Source organism: Aspergillus eucalypticola (assembly GCF_003184535.1).
Source record: "Aspergillus eucalypticola CBS 122712 chromosome Unknown BO83scaffold_6, whole genome shotgun sequence".
Classification (NCBI taxonomy): Eukaryota; Fungi; Ascomycota; class Eurotiomycetes; order Eurotiales; family Aspergillaceae; genus Aspergillus; species Aspergillus eucalypticola.
Genome location: NW_020290280.1, coordinates 1221865 through 1242983, shown reverse-complemented (window position 1 = coordinate 1242983; position 21119 = coordinate 1221865). Strand labels below are relative to the sequence as shown.

The following is a 21119-nucleotide window of genomic DNA, read 5'->3' as shown; positions in this document are numbered from 1 at the left end:
CTGTTTGAGGCAGTTTGTCATCACGGGACGGGCATTTCCCAACCACCATTTTATACATCCATCAGGCTTGTCTGATTGGCATTGGACACATCCCCCCTTCAATCCGTATCGCATGGAATATGCCTCAGTGGAGCTCGTATTGACTAGTGCTTGAGTAAGATCAGTGGTGAGCTAGGGTCAGAAACAAGCAACGAAGATTCATCAGCACTACGGTAGCAGTCATAAAAGTTACTCAGCATATCCGCGTGAGTCCGATCAGTGACGGACGAACCCTCTCAGGCACATTAGTGTAGCTGCTTATTCATTACGATTGGTTAGGGCTGATCAGCTGCCGAGACAAGATCAGGAGAGGGATTCCGCCGGGTGAACAAAGGATAACAAAAGACATCTCAAATAGTTTATGATCAGATGGATGTATAGCGGCGGCCAAAAGCATTACATATACGAGCATCGGTAGTACTTCGGGATATCTCCGTTGATCACCAAAGAGCACAGTTTTAACCTGAACCCGTATCCAACGCGTTTAGCAAGTCCAGTGAAACAATCTCTAATGGAATGGTTGTCGATGTACTTTTCAGCAGTGAAATACCGTAGACTATTAGTGGGCATTAAAACACCAAAGATATAAATAAACCCAGGACAACCCAGGACCCTGTGTTGGAAGTTCAATAAATTGAGCACCACTTTTAACATGCCACAAAATGTCACCAAGCAGGCGCTATTACTCGCAAATGCGGGACGCCGCCTTGAACATCAGAGCAGACAGCGACGACGAGTATGCACATTCAGATATGGACGCCCGCGAAGACGAGGCATTGTGTATACTCATGGAAGCAAACTACAACGAGGGTGCTTCGTATGATCAAAGCTCCACTGACCAATTTGCACACGATGACGAGGACCCTTTATGGCGAACCCAGGCTGATAATTTATTCAGCGGGAATGACAGCGAGGGTGCAGATGAGGGAGAGCATGCCTCGTTACAAATTCAACTCCCTGATCCTGACAGCCAGGGCGAACACGTTGACTACTCACCACCACCTCCATCTCCCTGGTTACCATCTAAGAAGTACCCACACAAAGAAAAGTACGCCAAACCAGCACTTAAAGACAAGCCAGGTGGCGAATCACTCGACAAAATCATATCCTACTGTGATATGGTCGTCGACATGAGCAATATCAGGTCCGCTCTTCGAAGCGTAGAGCTCTACCTTGGAAAAGGCCAAACCCGGGAGGCTGAATCCGAGGCCCAGAAGGCTCGGGATTTGGCAGAAAAGTATGACGACAAACCAGTGCTCGCACGGTGCAGGTACTGGCAGGCTCGGGTGAAGTTTGCCCAAGGAAACTATGATGAGGCGTACGATTTGTTCAGCAAATGCCAATTATGGATCACCAAGCAACCTGAGGCTAGCACAATGGCGTTTTACCTGCCACTCTGTCAGCCGGGCTTGAGCGACCTAGAGCGACAGCGTATGCTGGAGGACGCTCAAAGACGTGCAATGCAACCAGAGAAGATGCAAGCGGTTATTGAAGTGCCAGACAACCGAGACTCGAAACGAAGATGGGAGGATAGCCTTCACTTGTTGTCGCAAGATACCATCCCACAGCCCATGCGTCGGCGGAGAATAGCCCGCCCCAAGTCCTTGCTCGAGAGGCAACCGGAAGATTCCAGTGGACTGAAACTTGGTGGGAAGCAAAAGGTTTTCACTTTCGAGATGCACCCCAAGGGCATGGCAACCAGATTCCGGCCGACAGATATTTTCTCCGAACAGCCTTATGAGGTCATTGTGCCGCAAGAACAATGGGAGGATTTCATTGACTATCACAGGGACCAGAGCGTCACGTTGACTTATCTGGAGAGGGAGAGACGACGGTACCAAACCGTCGTCCAAGAGAGGTATAATCAGCGCTAACCCGCTGCGTGCTGGTCTGCCTTTTTGGCAAGAGAACATCCGATTTGGTGAGGTTGTGGGATACTGTTGGAGTAATGGTCTTTCATATTGTTTATATATAAGGCTTCTTTCATACCGTTTTCTGCACCTGCCCGACTAGCGAGTGTCACATGCATATCTCCTTCTTTTCCTTCCTACCTATCACATATACCCATTATTTGATATAGTTTAACTCAGTTAAAGTCATAAGAATCGTTTCAAAGCATTGCGATCATAGATACGCCTCAAGCCTTCAATAGCTACCACAAAGCCAAGTCAGCAATGTTCAGACCCCAAGCCCAGCTTGCAGCGCCCATAGCCCCAACACTCATCGTAAAGGCCATCAGAAGATTGACGGCGTTGTTATCTAAGAGGTCCCGTCCACTTTCTACCCGCCGGCTTTCGTGTCCCGATTCAGTTTCTCCTGCGGATGTTCCCGTCGATGTTCCAGTAGCCCTGGTTCCTTTCAGAGTGGCGGTGTTAGCTACTGCCTCGGTGGCGTGTACCTGCGCACTCGAGCTTGACCCAGCAGGCTTCAGACCGGTGGTATCAGCTGGGACACCGGGCTTAGTAGAAGAGGGGTGAACAAGGACCTGCAAGACAATATCAGTACTAAACTCTTCTAACGATCCGGTAGATGCTAAGCATGTACTGACCTTCTGACCACCAGCTCCTTCGACCACCTTTCCTGTTCTCTTGTCCACCACGCTAGCCTGCAGCAATCCACCCAAGACACTATCCAGCACACTGCCCAAACCTCCCCACAGTGTCACGGCCAAAATCCACTGGGCCCGGCTCTTGAGCATCGACAGAGTATCGGCTTCGGCGCAGAAAGGTAGGATAGCAGCGGACGACACAGCAATTGTAAAAGCACCCAGCACTCCTGCTAGGAGTCCAGTTCCAGTTACACCGCCATTGGTACCGGGAGGAACGACGCGGAACGTGGGGGAGGTGATCAGGCGGGGTTTGGACTTGGATAGGATACCAAGCTCGGAGGAGTATGTATCAGCGGCGACAGCGGCGTAGTTCCTACAATGAGGACCTGTTAGTACGCGCATAAGAAAGGTTTAGGAATAGGGATAGGCCTTACGCGACAATTCCCACGACCAACAAATCCGCCACATCATGACCATTCGAAAAGCACTGTGTTGCGCTTGCAGGCTTCCCTGCAAGCACATATGTATGAAGGAGAGCAAGCACTGTAGCGACAACAGAGTTCGCCAGGACCTGGATGTGGGTACGCTGGCCCTCGCCGCCCTCGGAGCCGGTCGCGGAGAGCGTCAAACGAGCTTTAACATCGTGTTTAACCTGGCAAGTACGTGATCAACAGTTACAAACCGCAGATCGAAGATGTGAGCAAGGGATATATACCTTGGTAACTTTGGTGCCCCCAAAGTAGAATACTCCTAACAAGACGAAAGGAGCGTACCATGGATGAAGAGCATGGGCGCTGGCTGTCAGCGCAGCCGCAATGAGGCCGGGGGTGGTCAGCGACTTTCGCGACCAGGCACGATGAACGAGCACTATTACCGCTGGAATACCGATGTATGGTTTCATGGTGAATGCAGGTAGTGACAGCAGGGAAAAAAACAGGTAGGTTTGACAGGGAAAGGTCGGGGAGAAGAGCTTCGCGTTATCTTAGCTTGATCTTTTAGCGCGGGTAGCTCCGATAGGGACCAGGTGACCATCCGCGGGTTGATGTGGGTGATCGGCAAACACAAAGCTGGATGACTGTATGATGCACATGGATGGAAACAGAAGGCAAATCCAATATTGAAATTATTTCAATGGCATCTTCCTTTTCGCCCTTTGAGCTGTATACATTGTTCCGTTTCAATCTCAGTGGCAGTGGAGCCCAAAATCGATCGATGGATTGATTCTAGCTGATTTACCCCACAAATATACCGCCACTCATACATCCCCCTAGATTAGCTCATTTGCTCATTATGAAAGGAATGTTCACTGAACTTACACTAAGGTTAAGCTTCTGTTTTTCTTAGTTTGGTACTAAGCTTGCTCGATGGAGATGTCAAGACCATGGGAGCATTGCTTAACCATGGCTTCTGCCTGACACATGTGCGCGCAGCTGCAAGCGCCGACCCCGCCTGGCCAGCTCCATCCCCTTCACTTCACACTCCCAACCACTTGTTCTCTTCTCTATCACTCAGTGTACAATCAGGGAAAGCTTTCTGCTTCGTTATCCATCACTTTTATCGTTTGGCATCATAAACATGGCTATTGTCTACGGATTGCCGACGGTGGCTTCCACGGTAGCAGCAGCGGTATGAGCAAGTTCACTACCTTCTAAGAAACCAAACTGACGAGTCATCATTTATCTAATTAGTTTGCAATTATCGCTATCATACTTGGAGCGTAAGTGACTTTCTCACTCTTGCCATGGAGGTATGCCGTCCAGGATCAAGCTCATTCATCTCGTCAGGCTGTCCTGGTCTCGTACAGCTTCACTTTACCTTCCCCTTCCTGAATGGGTTCCAGTCATCGCCACCCTCTTCCCTCCTCTTACAGCACTGGCACTATATCTTGCCAATCAACTCGCCCAGCCAGCTGCAGATAACCGCCAGTCATCTAGCCCTTGGCGACGACTCTTTCCCGTCATCAACCACCTCCAATCCATCATAACCACAGTCATCGCCACCGTGGCCCTCGCCTATCTGTACCCAGAGAGCATCACCACTTGCCGACTAGAGCAAGAATGGCAGTCATACTTCCGCGCGAAAGATGCTCAACCGATCCGTGCTATTCAGGACGAATTCCGCTGCTGCGGATTCCGGAGTATCCATGACCGAGCGTGGCCGTTCAAGGATAAGACCACAGGGGATGATGCTTGTGAGGTACAATTCAATTACGGGACAAGCTGTCTGGTCCCGTGGAGACAGCAGCAGCAGAGTGCTTCATGGATGGTTTTTGCAGCTGCTATTTTGACGCTACTCATGAAGGTCTGTGTATGTGCGTCGTTATAGGTGATTCCTTACTAAGGCAGCTACAGGTTGCATTATATCAAGCCCTGCGTCAGCGACCGAGCTGGATGACAATGCAGTTTGGCAGACAGGCACGCAGTCAGCAGCGGATCACGCACGCTGCGCTGGAGGACGAAGACGCCACTGATGACGCGGAGGAGGGGCAGCGGGGAGCGTTCCTGCCTCGTGCGGGTCCAAGGTTTGACAATGAGTGGAATGATCGGTAGATCGATGTTCTGTGGGCTGACTGGTCCATCATTGCAATCAATCACAGGGTTGTTTGCAGCTTGGTAGCTGAGTTTCCTACCATACACGCACTATGCAACTAAGATGGACCGGTACTGGTACGAGCAGTGACACAACCAACGGGAAGGATCTAGTGTATTACATTCGCAGTCGTCTTTTTCAAACTCGAAACAGGTTACGACTAGTCGTAGAGACACATACATTACTTAATTACTCTGCGTATCATACAGATATGCTTGGCTTGCTTCTCGCAATTGAGGTCATCCGGTCCTTATCGGCGTCCCTGTTTCTCTAAAGGCGGGTCGAAGGGCGCCTCAACAGGCGTAGATAAAGGGCAGAGGGAAATCGGGGGCCAGTACCTTCACGAAGGACACCCCAGCCGAGCCTCTGCTTGTATTTCCCTTATTGCAGCGGCATGGAGACAGATAATGCGAGTGACGACTTCTCAGCCGCCAAGTAGAACGACTGCCCAGCCATTGACTTTCGGCCGGCAAAACGATGGGGGGGCAAGCAAGCAGCATGTATGGTCCGTTATCAACGAAGGTGCCGAGGCCTCTCGCATCAAGCCATGCGTAAACATCAGTCAGGGCTATTTGTGAACTACCCCTCATTGCATTTTGCGTTGTGACCGTCTTGTTAACGATGGCAGGTGAAGTGGATGGAACCCTCCGGAGTTCATCCGTGAAGCGGCTAAGCAGGCCCTGGGCCGCTTCGAGTGCAACAAACATGCTCCAACCAAGGGTCGCTCGCCGCTTCGGGAGGCCATATCCAAGACATACACTCCCCTTTGGGGTCGACGCATAAACCCCGAAACCGAGGTAGTTGTGACCACAGGGGCAAACGAAGGTATAGTACTAGCCCTCGAAGCATCGGAATGTTATGTTTCCTGTCGATCGTGACTAACCTGACATAGGAATGCTTAATGTATGGATGGCTTTTCTGAATCCGGGTGATGAAGTTATCCTTTTTGAGCCCTACTTTGACCAGTAAGTTGACGCCCCATCGCCCTCGTTCTCGGACGGTCTACTATGTACTTCCATCTAGTGGAGTATCGGCAGGGATCATTGAAGGTCGACGGGCAAGACCTGGCACATCTCCCACGATCGGAGCTCCGCCAGTCCTTGAATATCATCACCCAGGAGCCGTTCTGCGTACATTCGGAGACTGTACGCTTCAATCTGGACCCATGGGAGGCGACCAGCCAGGATGATACGATTCTCATTGGGTCGCTAGAGAAGTGTCAGCTCTGGTCGGTTATTGAGGCCAAGGGCGGATTGAATGCAATCTTGAAGACAGATTTCTTCAGCCAAGGGCAGTGGCAGCTTTTCTGCCTGCGGCGGGCCATACTACGGAAGAGCAGGCTTGTGGTGTTGGACGAGGTTTCATCGAGGTAAGTAGAAGTAGAGAAAGGGAGTTTTGGTCCATTATTAGAGGGCTAACAAGAGGGCTACCGTGGCAGTGTTGATATCGAGACGGATCGTCGAATATGAATGAAGCTGCTGGAGAAGCAAGCCACGGACTCTGGGTGGGGAGAACATTTCAGTCAAAGCATTCCGTAATCATAGAAGTACAGAGATAAATAGAGGAGATAATAATCTAACTAAAAATATTCTAGGAAATAATAAGATTTATATATGAATACTTTCTAAATGACAGTACTCAAAATTTATAGAAAGTAATAATCTTAGTAGTAGAATAAAACCTACGTACTAATAACTCTCTTAGAGTGGATATACCTAACAATTAGTATATTTCCCATGCCTCACCATGTGACCTCTCCGCAGAAGTCACGTGATCTATTCCGGTTGTTTGTTTGTTGTCTGTTTGTTTTAATACTTTACTCTGTTTCGGCGCCTTGCGGGCCACGTCGGAGGTCCTAGCTACTGATCACATGAAAAAGATAAAATATAAAATATATTCTGTTCGAGTTAGTCGAAAAAAGTTGAATAAATAAAAAGAAATCAATATATTGAAGATAAGATAATAAGCCAAGAATAGAGAATGGACTTGCAAGCAGCTGGCTCGCTGTAATATTTATTCATATTAATATTATATAACTATACTCTTTTCTTTTCTTAAGAAAAAAAAAACTAACTATATTCGGCTATAGTATTAACCTTCCTTTACTGCAAGTTTTACAAGATTCGAAAGCATTTGAGTTCATATTCTTACTTCAAATAGTGAAGTACCTGCATAGCTAGTATCTAACTACACCCGCTCAATCGGGTATAGGGCTATGAACTGAATTGAATTGAAATTGAACGCCCCATCGGCTCGGCCCGAATTCTCACTCTTTAAATGGTTTAAACCATCTACCAAGTGCCAGAGTTGGACATGTTACAACGTGTTCCCCGCGATGGGCTCCAAAACCCTAGGCCGCCTGAAGAAATACTCACCGCGGTCTCGTACAGGGTGCCGGACGTGTCGTGCACGACGGATTAAATGCGACGAGACACCAGGACCATCATGCAAGAACTGCACGTCGACAGGTCGTACTTGCGACCGATCCCCGCAGTTTCAGCTCCCCATAAAAGTGCGCCTTCGACACCTTAGTCACCTGCACAACTACATTTCCACCAACCTGCCCGGTATGACAGCCGACGAGCGCCGCTGTCTCGCCTTATTTCAGACATATACGATGCCCATGCTGACCGGGTTGTGCGACTCGGAACTCTGGCAACGGCTCGTGCTACAGATGAGTCAGATGGAGCCGGCAGTTGGACACGCCGTCGCAGCGCTGGGCGCATTCCACGAAACTACGACTGTGGGTGTAGCTGGTATGAACAACGATTATCAGCTCTTTGCGCTGGAGCAATACGGGCGCGCGATTGGAGTGCTTCGCCGCCGTCTTGCATCCGGGTCCGGGGATCCCCAGCTACGGATTACAGCGTTGGTGTGTTGTGTGATCTTTGTGGTGCTAGAGTTATTGCAAGATAATTACGGAAACGTATTGATGCATCTGAGAAATGGGATATACATCCTTATGAATGAGACTGGCCCGAAAGCGAGGGAAGCAATTTTCAGATCCTCCCTTCCCGCTGGTCCGAAAAATGATAGTGAGCGAGAAGAGGACGCGGTTTTCACGCATATGTTTGCGCAGTTGACGGTCCAGGCAGCGCATTTCAGCGAGGATTCAGTGATGAGGTTGCAACCATTGGATGCGCATCTCTCCACGGTGCATTACGACAGTATAGAAATTCGCAGTCTAATTGAGGCAAAGGAGACGTTGGACCCGTTGATTGATAGCATGGTGCGCTTCTGGACGCGCTGCGAAGCAGAGCTTCGAGATCGCTCTGCAGATCATTATCCTCTCTATGTCGAGCAACAACGGCAATACAGTAACATACAACGCCATATCAACGCCTTTGAGACATACGTGTCCCGAGCCCAACACTACTCACCCAAGGAAACTCGAGCTATCGATACAATCCGCGTCAGTCACATCGTCATGAGTACCTATATCGCCACCTTCATGGATCTCACCGAGACCATCTACGACCGATTCCTGGCACGATGGACCCGAGCCGTAATTTTGGCAGAGCAGATTGTCGCCAGTCTTCAAACGGAATACGCCCACAAGCAACAGCCACTTCCCAACGTCATCTCCGATATAGGGGTTTTCGTCCCACTGTTTTCGGTGGGGATCAAGTGCCGCGATGTTGATATCCGAGAGCGTGTGTTGAGGTTGTTCCGCGCATGGCCGCATCGCGAAGGACTACATGACTCGATGGCATACTTATACATGGTGCGGGAGATAGTGAAGATAGAAGGGGAGGCAGCCGATGCTGATGGGCATGTGCCGGAGAAGGCGAGGGTGCGAACGATGATGTATGAGAAGGTTGGAGATGGAAAGCATGCGGTGCTACACTACGCGTTATCGGACCCAGAGGCGAAAGAGTTGATAATGAGGAAGAGAGTTTTTTTAATGGATGAAGTGATATAATTATCTATTGTCTCTGCGTAGTCGGGGCCTTGATTCTGATAACTTACTCTCAATAACCAGAATTAGATCATCCAGGAAGGAATGTATTTTGTAGGATATATTAACAGCGAGTGTCTCATATATACAGTTAATAGTATCAGGGTACAAGTCACTATATATCAATTAACATCGGTGACTTCTCGTTGGTTGCTATCTGAGAACTGGGATGTACATCCTTATGAATGAGAATGGCCCGAAAGCGAGGGAAGCAAATATTCAGTTATCTTATCACCTCCCAAACAACTTATGGTATCCCCATAAAAACAAGACGACCCATCTGAACCAATCGCGCACTGTCGAAAATGACGTTCGTTTCAAGGGCAACAGCCGGACGACCGACCAAACGATCGAAGTCCAGGATTAATGGGCCGCCTTGGACAGAAGGGAGAGTTGTCCTCATGTCTATCACAGTAGTGGTCACGAGTCGCTTCACATAGATCACGCCGGCGACGGTTTGGGCTCGAGTGCTGGGTCCTTGTCTGATCTGCGGGAAGTACTTCTCTATCGTAATTTTCTTCGCCGCGCGGTCAACTCTAACTAGCAAGGCCAAGAGGACTTGTCCACCGGAGTTTTCGATCCACCAACTTATGTCTTGACGCAGCCGACGGAGTGATTCAGACAGGCCAGTTTCAATGATCCAGTTGGGCCAGTCACTATCTTCGTTGGGTCTCAAAAGACTAAGAGAAGTTTTGAACACAACGTTGGATTCGTCGGTCAACATAGGGATGAACCTCCAGTTTAGAGAGAGCTACCAAAGCCTGTTGGCATTCATCATCTTCCTCAGATCTGGGATGGTGCTGTGAGATGCCGGGAGAAGGAAGACGGTGACCAAGTCGAAAAGCAGCTTTAGTAGATTGGATTGCCTCCACTGTGGTTTTTTACTCTAAGAGTCACCAGTGAGAGAGGAGGAGGCCAGGTCTGGCACAGGGCCATTGACAAACGTATGCTCATGGCATATCACGATTTTGATCGCCAGGTATAAGTGAAAGGGAGTCTGTTAAGTAAGATTTAGTCTCAGACTTGTGTCCCTGGTTCGTAGCGTCAACCATATCCAATTTAATACTAGAAAGACCTCGCCTCCTGAGTTGCTTATCTACCAATCCACCGTCTTCTCACAATCAAAGGAGTGATTCTGACAGCCCGCATTCTATTTCCCAGTGGGGCCAGTCTCCTTCTTTAGCCGATTTGGAAGTTGTGGATATCTTGTATGATAGGACCTGATTTATATATATCTCTCTCAGGCGAGCCCAGAAGGCCGAGATCTCTATCTTGCAATGGTTGAGACTTCTGTAAGTATGAGTGTCCTGTTAGTATCGTTTAACCCAAGTCCAAACTAATGTTAGGAAGACCTCGCTCCCCGTGTTTCCTATCTACCAATCCACGTCTTCTCACTATTGCGAAATGACTCTGATGGCCCACATTCCTCCCCCAATGTGGCCATTCCAGCTGGTCACTTGGACTCAATGCTTCATTTTTGTATGTAGAATCAGCCTCTTTCTGTGATTAGTAAAATCGAGTGTCTTGAGGAGCATTACCTTCTATAAAGATAACAAGCACAACATATACATCACCGCTTCTGATCATCCTGTCTTGATATCCTAGAGGGGTTAATTGACGTCGCTTCGACTCAGTGGCCAGCTTTGAACGCAATGTCTCCTTTTTTGGTGGACTAGGAGAACAGCACCGCTGCTTCAAATTTGCAGTTCCTAACGATTCTTTTCTATTGATCTGAAGCATATATTCCCAGACGACAGTCGGTTTGTCCTTGCCAATCATGTGTGCTGCTGTCCCAAAGGCCCACACTGAGTCATTTTGATTAGAGTGTTGATTTTCGCGAAGTACGTAAATACAACGGGCTTTATTTACCAAGAATTTTCGGTCATTTCGAAGTTCTATGGCATGCTCAAAAGAAAATGAATGGCTCGTGTAGCTGTTGTCGATTTGCTGGAGAAGATGGCACCCATAGGGAGATAAAGATTGTTTGTATACTTGGAGTCCTTGATATGCGAGGATGGATACCGTAGGATCTAAACCCATAAAATTTTGAACGTTCAGTGAGAAACAGGCCACTATGGTCTCTTCCATACCCCCAAGCTATCTTATTAACATATCGCCGACGATATACCGTCCCCTCACCACATCCCCTACCCTATATCATAGCCTCCTGGGCCTCAAGCTCGCGGGTTCCATTCGCTAAGGACTCTCAAGTCAATTGCCATGTAGCCGAGGAGCTGTGCTGGGCTATGCTCTGTCCTTTTTGATCTGGTCTGATTGTAGTCGGTCTCCTGGATGACATAGAGCCTAGGGACAGGAGTTTCACGATGATTGTCTTACTCGGGTTTGTGTATTCACAACCTGTGTCATCTAGCTTTCTCCAATTCTGTGCGAGAATATCATGGCGTCTTGTTCAGCCATCACGGGTAATTGATACTCACATCCGGCACTCTGGAGATGTATGTTTGATACCATGCCGGAACTTTTCTTCTGGTAGCTCCAAGTCACCGGCCCTTCTCAGCGCATCATCGGTATAGGCGTTATATTGTCGCCCATTTTTAAGATCGGCGACAAGGTGAGTCTTGTTGAGGACCAATTTGAGACCGGTACCCTCCACCATGTGCGTGATTTCGTTGAAGAAGGACTAGAAGTGCCGCGTTTGGCGCTGCCTCGTCTTCGGCATCGCTGAACTCCTCCACCTCTTAGTTCTGGGACTGGGCTTTGCTTGGTATTGTGGGGATAATCTGGATGAACAGTATATGAATGGCTAAAGCAGCCGCATATCAACGAGGAAGGATGAACTTCCCGATATATTCATTTAAATGATGTCTATCATAACTCGGGATATATTATAGATATAGTAGATAAAGGCTTTTCTACATTTGTAAGGCATCATAGGGAGGAAGTTGAAGAAGAGAACGATGAAGATGGGTGGCAGACGTAGCTTTTATAGACAAGTAGAGAAAGTTATTGAGAGGATAGTGCTGGGGTACTTCACAGGATGATTTCACTATATTCATCTAGAGTCCCTTTAACTGGTATGCTTCAATGAAGTGTCTCCTTTACTGCTCAATGAGATATCCCCTGATTGAATCGACTAAACGCAATTTACCAAGGATCTGTGAATCGGTCTATTGACTCGGAGCGACCATGAAAATGGTGACAATAATACCCTTCACCTTACTGACTCAACTGGCGTTCTTCTTCCCCAATCCCCCGATTTTCACAACCTCGACCAACCTAAGGCATTCCTCGAAAAACACCCCTCGCTATTGCCAGCAGCGCAGTAGAATCAAAAACTACATCCCGCTCTCGATTAACAGCAGGCCGTCCGACGATTTTCTCAAACTCCAGGATTAGCGGGGCACCCTGGACGGAGGGGGGGTTGGCCTTCATGTTGATGATGATGTTGGAAACGCACCGACAGACATAAACAGCACCGGCCGCTTGTGCTCTCGTTCGCGGACCTTGCCGTGCATACGGGACGTATTCCTCGATGGTGAGGGTTTTTCTTGCCCATGAAATGTTCATAAGCAGGACCAGGTTAACTTGCCCCATTGAATTCCCGATCCACCAATCCACAGCCATATGCAGGTGAGGTAACGATTCTGACAGCCCGCATTCGATTGCCCAGTGGGGCCAGTCTCCTTCGTTTGGTCTCAGGATGCAATTCCTGTACGAGCTGTCGCCTTCTTTGGCCGATTCGGAAGTTGTGGATATCTTGAACGTTGCAGCACCCGTAGGCCAACGCTCATTTCGCTCAACACCCATGTTACTCAACATGGTTGCTGTGTCCTCCGCTATGCACCGATGGGCTCCCTCGTGTCGTTCCAGGGGGATCTTTATCAGGAGCGTTTCAATATCTTCATGGTAAGTGAACCTGACAGACGTCCCGAGCTGGTAGCGATGTTTTTCCAGGTAAACAAACGCACTTGGTCGTACGTGCTTGTAGGATAGAACCTGATTGACATCTCTGTCTTTCAGGCGAGCCCAAAGGGCCGAAACAAACGTACGAGGCGGGTTAAGTTCGGTCAATGCCAAGGTGGCTGACGCAGGCATTATAGTCGAAGACGACATGATGTTCGCAGATGGGCTTGATACGATGTCTGTTACTCCAGTAAGAGGAGTGGACTCCTCATCCTCGCGGTCTGTAATTGAACGGGATGACATCTTGCTTGAGCTTGGTTAATTAGTTAGCGGGTTTGGGAAAGCAAGCGCGAAGCAACTAGGAAATGCTGTACGTTACGAAGTGATGGGAGTGTGGAACAAGGGAAGGTCAGGTCGCAAGTGGAAGTTGAGGCGCGAAGTAAGATGAGGGTTGAAGTGAGGTCAGACATGTGAGGTGTGAGGTCAGAAGTGAGGCCAGAATAAGACATGTTGCAAAGAGCCACATTCACTGCCTCTACAGCGGTTTTGAAAAGAGCTACATTCACTACTTCTGCAGCATCCGCTGCCCTCCGCTTCTTCATCTAGTATTGTTTAAACAGGTCAGGTATATGACCTTCATCGTCTGTAAGAGGAAGGGGCGCCCGCTGCATCTTCCCCTGTCTACCAACTAAGTCATCGTCACCGACATCTTGTTTGGCACTGTCGTTAGCTGTGTGGCTTGCCACGTCCTTCACTCTGTTCTTTGCTGCATCATCTACTCTGTCATTTGCAGTGTTGTTGTAGCTGCCACCTCGCCTCCTACGCGTTTGGTACCTCGCCTCCTACGCGTTTGGTACCTCGTCCCCTCGTCTGCTACTCGTCTAAATTGTGCCTTTCGCCTCGTTCTGCCTGACAATCGATCACCCCAAAATCAAGTCAAAATTATCACTGCCAAGGTCAGTCCCGAAAGCTTACAGTATGCTTATGTCACTGGCCCTATTATACTCGTCTGGAGCGTCAAACCTATCATACTCGTATGAAGCGTCAAACATGGCTGCTCCAGCGCCACGGACAGTCACCGCCGCCGACCGAACCGCAATGGCTAAGGCGCTGAATACATACCAAGGGAACCTGCTTCACTATACCCCACCACCCGTTTAGTATAACGGCATGCTACCTGGGCCTGACATGCCCATGCAAGAAGGATCACCCGCTCTTGCTATTAAAAATCGCTGGGCTACGTATCAAGCAGTCTGGCCGATGGATGCTCCTCTTGGAGGGTGGGCAACCACGCCACTATCAAACACCCAACTGTGCGACGCCTGGGTGTATGTAATTATGCATGATACCAGCATTTCATCGAATACCCGCGGCCAACGGTGGAAACGTGATTTTACGGTCCACGGCGACATTCGCGCAAATCGTATCCCAAAGAGACCAACTGTGTGGATCGAAGATGGTGGCTAATACTATTACCCAGTTTATAAAGGCTTCTACGTTTTAGGCGGCGACGCAGCTCGTGTCAACCGTGAGTGGTTACTTAATTACAAAGATAAGCTGGCATAGCAAATGAAAGACCTCTTCTTTTGATTTCTATTTATCTTTGATCCCTTGTTAGATGTTAGATTTAGATCCGTTCGCTCCAGTACGGAGCAATAACGGCTTATCAGAAAACGGTATATCAGATCCGCCACGCCAAACAAGACATCATACTCACCCGGTCCAACAGGCTGTCTTCCAATCATTCTCTCCAACTCAAGGGAACCACCGGCGGCCCTTCCACAGCAGGTGGATTTACCTTCAAATCAACAACAGTCCTCGAAACAAGCTGCGGCATCCTACCTTCCGCAGCCCTAGCCCTTGTAACCGGACCACCACTATCTTGCCTAAGCTGCTGTGGAAAAGTACTTCTCAACCGTGAGTGTCCTCTCATGACTCGACACCACGAATACCAAAAACCAACAGTACCTGTCCCCCAGAGCATCCAATCCACCAATTCACATCTTGATGCAATCGGGATAGTGACTCTGACTCTGTTAGTCCACATTCAATAACCCAATTAGGCCAATTCATCTCATCAGTAGTTCTTAACAGCCCTTTCTTATGAGTGTAAACTGCCTCTTTCTGCGATCCCGTTGCCGACGTGTATATGACAGGATCAAACGGTTCCTCGCGCTCATCAAGATCGACTCCCATGATGTTCAGACTGACATTAGTATCTTAATTGAGAATCAGTCAGAGTCTTCTTGTCATGGGTGTTTGGACTTTGATGAGGACGGTGGAGATATCCGGGAAGTAGGTGAATCGGACGTGTATTTCTAGGTGGTGGCGGAATCGGCGGAGGGAGTGGAACGAGGCTGGGGTGATATTGTTGTAGGAGAGGTATTGGCTCGTGGTGTTGTCTGGGTGAGGGTAGATGTGGTCGTAGAGGGATAGGACGGCTCGTTTGCAGTTTTGAATTCCGCGATATGGACGGGGTGGGTATTGAGTAGTTAGGGCTAGGGTGGTGGACGTTTGGGAGAGAGGGGTGGGTGGACATTTTGATGATGCTGTTGGTAGTATGTGTTCAGCTGGATGGATGGAGCTTGGTGGTGCAGCATTCATTATAATGAGAAGTTCAGCTGGTAATCTGTTCTGGTAGCGAGATCATGGTGATATAACTTGTAGCAGTTAGTAGTACAGAATTTCGGGACTGCGGCCTACTACTTTGGGGGAAAGCCTGATACATAGACCACAACAATACTCCACATCTAGATCAACATCAATCAACCCTCCTAAAGATGGAACCCCCCCATCTCATTAACCTCACAAAATCTCCACAACCCAGCCTGCACCGCAGCCTCCCTCACCCCACTCCATTCCTCCTCCCTAACAGCACGATTAATCTCCTTATACCTCACCTCCCCATCCCCATCTCCATCTGCACCCTTCCCCCTCTTCCTCCTCCCCACATACGCATCGGGCCTATACTGCTCCATAACATGCACATACAAATCCCTCGAAACATTCTCCGCCAACCATCTTACAATCTCCCTCCCCTCATCCTCCAAGCCCGGCATTACCAAATGTCTCAACAACACCCCTTTCTTCGCAATCCCATCGGACGTGAAACTCAAATCCCCTACCTGCCGATGCATCTCCTTGATACTTTCTTTCGCGGTCTCGACATACTCCTCCGCTTTGAGGAGTCGCTTCGCGGTACTTGCCTTCCAGACTTTGAAGTCGGGGAGGTAGATATCCACTAATCCATCGAGTAGATGTAGTGAGTCGAGGGAGTCGAAGCTGGAGGTGTTGTATACGATGGGGATCTTCAATCCCATGTCTCTTGCATCAAGGATCGAGAGGACAACTTGTGGAACGACGTGTTCGGGCGTCACCAGATTGATGTTATGCACGTGTCCGACTGTTTGGAGCTTCATGTACCACTCTGCTAGCTCGGTGGGCGTGAGATCGTGTCCTGCTTTTTTGTGTGCTATATCCTATACATTTCCCATGATCAACACAACCCTCTCAATGCGCATCCTGTATCAAAGGGAGGGGAGGGGAAGCCTACATGATTCTGACAAAACACACACCGCATATTACAGCCAGAGAAAAACACACTCCCCGAGCCATGAAACCCCTGAATGCAGGGTTCTTCGCCGCGATGCGGGGCGATGGTATTCACTTTTGCGGTCTCGGCGCCGATCAGGCACATTCCCGTCTCGTGGAAACGGTTTACGCCGCAGCGGCGCGGACAGAGGTTGCAGTTCTGCAAGTGGGCGTAGGCCAGAGAGCGCTTTTTGGAGGCGTCGATGGAGGAGAGGAGTTGGTAGCGGGGGATGTAGTCGTCAAGGAGGTAGGCCGGGGGGATGCCGAGGTGGCGTTTTGGGGTATATCTATAGGTACTTATGGGTGGGGGTCGCAGGAAAGAAGAGGGGTGGATATGGCGGAGGGAGCGTGTTATTGAGGTCATGTTTAAGGGATTACTATGGTATTGTCATTGCGGTGGTTCAGGTGATTGTTTGTATGAAGGTTTTGGTGCTCTCCGATGCATGCTTATCGGCAGCTTATCTCAGCCATGGCGTCATACCTCGGCTGTTGCACAACGAATCATTGGAAAGCAATTAGATTGACCAGGTATCAAAGTATCAGTATCAGTATCAAAATCAGCATCACGCATAGTGTACATGTCACGAATATCCACATATATCACCAAGTATATGTACGAATCCATATCAACACGAAGTAAGCATATCTTCCATCGCCATGCCATCCCCTTGACAATGAAGCCAGCATAAGCCCGGAGTAGATAGCAAATCCAATAGTATCAGATAGAATGTAAGAAGCCATTGACCGGTCAATGCGCGCCATAAATCACATATCATCGTCAGCTGTATCACCGCGCTACAGTGCCAGCCCACTGCCGTCGCCGCTCCAGCGGTATAGCGCAAGCACTTCGCGTCGGCGCTGCTGCTGCTCCCCAAAGTCCTCCGGGATGCGTCCTCGAACCTGCGCCAGCGCCGATCGCATGACCTTGCGGAATGTTCGCTATATGGCATTAGTTGTCAATACTAATAAGGGAATAAACAAAAGACCTACCTGGTACTCTGTGTTCAAGGTCACGACGCACGCCTCATGCGCCCGCACGATCGTCTCGCATGCCCGCACAACACTTGGACTGGCATCGCCCTGCAGCTTGTCCGCCGCCAGTAGCAGCAAGAAGCTACCTTGTAGCAGGTAAATCCCGAAGAAGAACGGCATGAAGCTGAGATCTGGATCATGCTCCAAAATTTCTGCTGCTGCTTCCGCCGCACCGACCGCGTGGCTCATGGCCGACACAAACGACTCCGACGAGATCCACAGATCATGGTCTTCCAACAAGTTGACTGGGTCCCACTTGCCCGCGAGCAGAATATGCAGGACATGCATGATATGCGTCCCGTAGGCGACGACCATCCTCGTGTGCATGATGGACCCGCTCACCCGTGATCCCACAGTGCTACTGGAACGGCCTGAAGGACTCGTGTGGTCCAAATGGGCACCTTCCACGACAGGTTCATTATCCGCAGTCCCCAGAGTCAGGTTGCTGGTGTAGCGCGCCTCAAACTCTTTCAAGCTGCGCCCGTATGTGTCCAGCTGCCGCGTAACGTCCTGGACCTGACGCTCCCATTCCGGACTATTGCGAAACGCCAGGCCAAAGCGTGGATGGTTCTCGGCGTGGTGCAGATCGACGATCCCTCCGAGAATCGTCATCAGCGGCAGGAAGTATCCATACATGCTGTGACCCGTGCACTCAACGGGTGGTCCGACCTGGCGGTAGGCAGCCGCCGCAAAGTCGCCGACCTGCCACAGATCGTCGTTCATCGGCTGCAGCAGCCCGCCACATTCCTTGTCCAGCAGCGTGAGGGGGCGGTTGTAGCACAGCGCCAGGTGCCGATCCGTCGCATATAAGAGCCACCACAGGCGCCGGCGCTCTTCCCGCTCCTCTTCGGTGACATTGATGCCGGAGCTTCCCGGTCCATGGCCTAGCGATGTAATAAGGGTTGGAGGATGCCGCCTATCCGCCTCGCCATCCCCATCTCGCTCTCCATCTTGTCGTGCGTGAGAGACGTTGGGTGGCAGCTCACGGCCTAGCTTCAGCTCGCGCGCTAAAGACCACGCCGCAGTCCACCAACGCATGCTGGCCGCCTTGTACTCGCTGGCGGACACTACCGTCGCAAGATGCACATAGGTCGCCACATCATCCACGGCCCCGGTGGCGCTACTTTGCGCGCCCAGCTGATCCATGGAAACTCCGAATCCGCCCAGAGCGACGCCATTAATAACCATGTTCGCCGCATAGTTGGGGGATGCTTCGCCGGTAGTAGGGCCATGGACCAACGGTCGGAGCAAACCGATCGTCAATTCCAGCAGTTTCTGGCATACACGGCCCCGAGCCGAGGGCGGCGATGTCAAGAAAGGAGCTTCACTGGTCTGCGCGGCTACCCAGAGCATACTCGCCAGGAGACCGGGACCACATATTCGGGGTTTCGTCGGGTGGAGGAAGGACTGTTTGCGGAATATATAGCCCACCACATATGGGGACGACGGAGACAGATGGGACGGGGAGGAACTATGGAAGTAAACATCCAAAAGGTCACACGCTAGTGACTGCGGAATAATGGAGGCGATGTGTGGCAGAACCGGCTGCAAAACAGGGTATCGTAAAGTGCTGGAAAACGGATGCAGGCTGAAAGAAGGAAAGTTGGCAGGAGATGGCGAAGGAAGAGGGAGCCATCCAGGCGATTGCCCTGGAGGCGAAAGACCGAGGAACGGTGCGGTTGGGTTTTCCGCTGAGCTTCCCAAGCGAAACTGGTTAGCTGGTGAGCCCGGTTCCTGTGGATTGACTAGAGCGAATGCGCTCGCGTTGTACCCGGAACTCAGTCCTTGAGGTGGTAAGACGGACGGGGGTAACGATCGAAGGTCGGACATGGACATCGCCGGGCGACCGGAATCATTCAGCGTGTTAAAATGGCTTAGATGCATCGCATCGATGGTCGTTCCTAGCGATGGCTGCGAATGCGACGGCGCCGTCTGGGAGTCATGCAGACCGGATATACCGGCATTGTTCGCATGCTGCATATGCGAGGGCTGCGAGCTGATATGGTGGCTCTCAAAGGTTGAGTCGTATCGGCCGTTGACGTCTTGCGCTGGCCGGCTGTCTTCAGACGTCCGCTCAGCCATCAGCGACGCGTTGGCCTGCCCTGAATGACCATTTGGCCCATGAGTGGCCGCCGCCGCTGCCGCTGCCAGGTCCTTCTTCGACGCTTTGCCGCGCTTCTTGCGTTCTCGCGCATACTCGCAGGTCAATCCAAATTCTGCAGCACGTCAGTCAAGCGCCCAGCCTGTCGCCGGCATCGGAGAAAAGAGCGGAAGCCTACCAATGCAATGAGCGCACGGATGCTGCCCGTCGCATTTCGTTCGGAGTTGGTTACACTGGTCACACGCACGGCTGATTCGGCGGCGGACTGGAGCCGACGAGGAGTTTTTGCGAATGGTAGAGCGAGCCTCAACGAGGGGATCCCTTTGCAGAGTGTTCTTGAAACCGGAACCAGCGCTCTGGTTTCTCTCGTCGTCGAAAAGTGGTTGATCTTTCGCATGCGACATGGAATTTCGCAAGGAAGTGGAGGTGGCGCCGTCGCCGGCACCAGTTCCCGCGGCGTCTCGCGACAGCTGCAATTGTTCCAGGACGTACTGCGAGCCCTCGGCAAGCGTATCCAACCCGACAGTCTGAGACGGCGCCATCCCCGTCGACTGCGATCCGGAAGAGAAAGGAGAGAATGGACTGGGAAATTGAGGAATCGAGGGGGTTGACATCCTCACCGGGCGGAACAGTCAACCCAGCGGGTCATGAAGACCCCGGTCGTCGGGGTATGAGGTAGTCAGACCGCTGGCGAATGGAAGGGCCGTAAGGCCCCAAGCGTGAAAGGGCACTACGCTAGCGGGAGAGGAGATTAAGGCGACACTTGGAGCGACGGACCCTGAACGAAAGGCAGACGATTCACGACCAGGAGGGCAGGCAGGAGGGAAAGACGAGGAAGCAGAGAAGCGGTCGCAAGGAAAGTAAGAAGCGATCAACTCCACGGCATTGCCGATTCAGTCTGCGGGGCAACTAAAACACGGACTAAAAAACAGGGACCTAGAAGGCAGCAGCAGAAGAGGAGAGTGTCAGCCGGAGAAGCGACCAGGCCGAGCAGAAACTAAGGAAAGACAGGCTAGCAACTAACCAGTTGGGGGAGGTGATTTGGTTTTAGTTCGGTGGGCAGGTCCGGGGAAGGTGAAGAACCCACGAGAAAGACCTGACACGGATCTCTTCTTCTTCTTCTTCTTCTCTCACCACAGACACCACGGTCGGGTCAGACCATCAGACAGTGAACACAGCGAGCAGTTAATAGCAGACCCTCACGCCATGCTGTTGATGAATAGCTGACGAGTAAGAAGGAGGGGGAGGGGGAAATGAGCACAACCTAACGAGGCAAAAGGAAATAAAAGAAGGATGGATGGGGATGCAGAATTGCAGGGGAAAAAGGCGGGGAAGCACCAGACGGAGGCCACCAAGCCGGGGCTCTCTCCGGATCGTCAGGTCAATGCTTTTGTTGC

The 21119-nt window shown here is 50.6% G+C and overlaps 9 protein-coding genes across 9 annotated transcripts; 2 read left to right on the top strand and 7 right to left on the bottom strand.

The window, feature by feature from the left end:
- Nucleotides 1–701: 701 nt before the first annotated feature.
- BO83DRAFT_406650 (tetratricopeptide repeat protein) lies at nt 702–1913 on the top strand (the record flags this gene model as incomplete). Its single annotated transcript, XM_025533894.1, has 1 exon — nt 702–1913. One exon carries the CDS (start codon nt 702–704, stop codon nt 1911–1913), a length of 1212 nt encoding a protein of 403 aa, XP_025390837.1.
- A 65-nt stretch (nt 1914–1978) lies between these two features.
- BO83DRAFT_376530 (DUF92 domain-containing protein) lies at nt 1979–3535 on the bottom strand. The gene is made up of 4 exons (XM_025530746.1): nt 3303–3535; nt 3022–3239; nt 2588–2960; nt 1979–2524 (listed from the first exon to the last, which is right to left on the bottom strand). Exons 1-4 carry the CDS (start codon nt 3486–3488, stop codon nt 2192–2194), a joined length of 1110 nt encoding a protein of 369 aa, XP_025390836.1. The 5' UTR covers nt 3489–3535; the 3' UTR covers nt 1979–2191.
- A 151-nt stretch (nt 3536–3686) lies between these two features.
- BO83DRAFT_356617 (Zn(II)2Cys6 transcription factor) lies at nt 3687–9171 on the top strand. The gene is made up of 6 exons (XM_025529215.1): nt 3687–4213; nt 4276–4304; nt 4372–4888; nt 4939–5132; nt 5743–5896; nt 7476–9171. Exons 1-6 carry the CDS (start codon nt 4163–4165, stop codon nt 9096–9098), a joined length of 2568 nt encoding a protein of 855 aa, XP_025390835.1. The 5' UTR covers nt 3687–4162; the 3' UTR covers nt 9099–9171.
- Nucleotides 9172–9269: 98 nt separating this feature from the next.
- Nucleotides 9270–9858, bottom strand: BO83DRAFT_461375 (uncharacterized protein; the record flags this gene model as incomplete). Its single annotated transcript, XM_025537257.1, has 1 exon — nt 9270–9858. The coding sequence occupies one exon, from the start codon at nt 9856–9858 to the stop codon at nt 9382–9384; it is 477 nt and encodes a 158-aa protein (XP_025390834.1). The 3' UTR covers nt 9270–9381.
- Nucleotides 9859–11308: 1450 nt separating this feature from the next.
- BO83DRAFT_461373 (uncharacterized protein) lies at nt 11309–11834 on the bottom strand (the record flags this gene model as incomplete). The annotated part of the gene is made up of 2 exons (XM_025537256.1): nt 11573–11834; nt 11309–11438 (listed from the first exon to the last, which is right to left on the bottom strand). The coding sequence occupies exons 1-2, from the start codon at nt 11749–11751 to the stop codon at nt 11309–11311; spliced, it is 309 nt and encodes a 102-aa protein (XP_025390833.1). The 5' UTR covers nt 11752–11834.
- A 537-nt stretch (nt 11835–12371) lies between these two features.
- Nucleotides 12372–13301, bottom strand: BO83DRAFT_386718 (uncharacterized protein; the record flags this gene model as incomplete). Its single annotated transcript, XM_025532680.1, has 1 exon — nt 12372–13301. One exon carries the CDS (start codon nt 13299–13301, stop codon nt 12372–12374), a length of 930 nt encoding a protein of 309 aa, XP_025390832.1.
- Nucleotides 13302–15139: 1838 nt separating this feature from the next.
- On the bottom strand, nt 15140–15687 carry BO83DRAFT_218637 (uncharacterized protein). The gene has a single exon (XM_025526786.1). The coding sequence runs from the start codon at nt 15600–15602 to the stop codon at nt 15234–15236; it is 369 nt and encodes a 122-aa protein (XP_025390831.1). The 5' UTR covers nt 15603–15687; the 3' UTR covers nt 15140–15233.
- On the bottom strand, nt 15587–16989 carry BO83DRAFT_356615 (putative pyruvate formate lyase activating enzyme). The gene is made up of 2 exons (XM_025529214.1): nt 16552–16989; nt 15587–16477 (listed from the first exon to the last, which is right to left on the bottom strand). Exons 1-2 carry the CDS (start codon nt 16951–16953, stop codon nt 15773–15775), a joined length of 1107 nt encoding a protein of 368 aa, XP_025390830.1. The 5' UTR covers nt 16954–16989; the 3' UTR covers nt 15587–15772.
- A 395-nt stretch (nt 16990–17384) lies between these two features.
- xlnR (putative C6 transcription factor) lies at nt 17385–20264 on the bottom strand (the record flags this gene model as incomplete). Its single annotated transcript, XM_025527334.1, has 3 exons — nt 17385–17528; nt 17580–19837; nt 19901–20264. 3 exons carry the CDS (start codon nt 20262–20264, stop codon nt 17385–17387), a joined length of 2766 nt encoding a protein of 921 aa, XP_025390829.1.
- Between the last annotated feature and the right edge of the window lie 855 nt (nt 20265–21119).

What these genes read in the sequence shown, in the direction of transcription:
- BO83DRAFT_356617 (XM_025529215.1), top strand. Translation starts at nt 4,163, where the DNA reads ATGGCTATTGTCTACGGATTGCCGACGGTGGCTTCCACGGTAGCAGCA. An exon ending in ATCGCTATCATACTTGGAGC is followed by an intron (nt 4,305 to 4,371) that starts GTAAGTGACTTT and finishes TCATCTCGTCAG; the next exon opens with GCTGTCCTGGTCTCGTACAG. An exon ending in TTTTGACGCTACTCATGAAG is followed by an intron (nt 4,889 to 4,938) that starts GTCTGTGTATGT and finishes AGGCAGCTACAG; the next exon opens with GTTGCATTATATCAAGCCCT.
- BO83DRAFT_376530 (XM_025530746.1), bottom strand. Translation starts at nt 3,488, where the DNA reads ATGAAACCATACATCGGTATTCCAGCGGTAATAGTGCTCGTTCATCGT. An exon ending in GGGGCACCAAAGTTACCAAG is followed by an intron (nt 3,240 to 3,302) that starts GTATATATCCCT and finishes CGTACTTGCCAG; the next exon opens with GTTAAACACGATGTTAAAGC. An exon ending in AAGGAGCTGGTGGTCAGAAG is followed by an intron (nt 2,525 to 2,587) that starts GTCAGTACATGC and finishes ATTGTCTTGCAG; the next exon opens with GTCCTTGTTCACCCCTCTTC.
- BO83DRAFT_218637 (XM_025526786.1), bottom strand. Translation starts at nt 15,602, where the DNA reads ATGAATGCTGCACCACCAAGCTCCATCCATCCAGCTGAACACATACTA.
- BO83DRAFT_356615 (XM_025529214.1), bottom strand. Translation starts at nt 16,953, where the DNA reads ATGACCTCAATAACACGCTCCCTCCGCCATATCCACCCCTCTTCTTTC. An exon ending in GTGTGTTTTGTCAGAATCAT is followed by an intron (nt 16,478 to 16,551) that starts GTAGGCTTCCCC and finishes GGAAATGTATAG; the next exon opens with GATATAGCACACAAAAAAGC.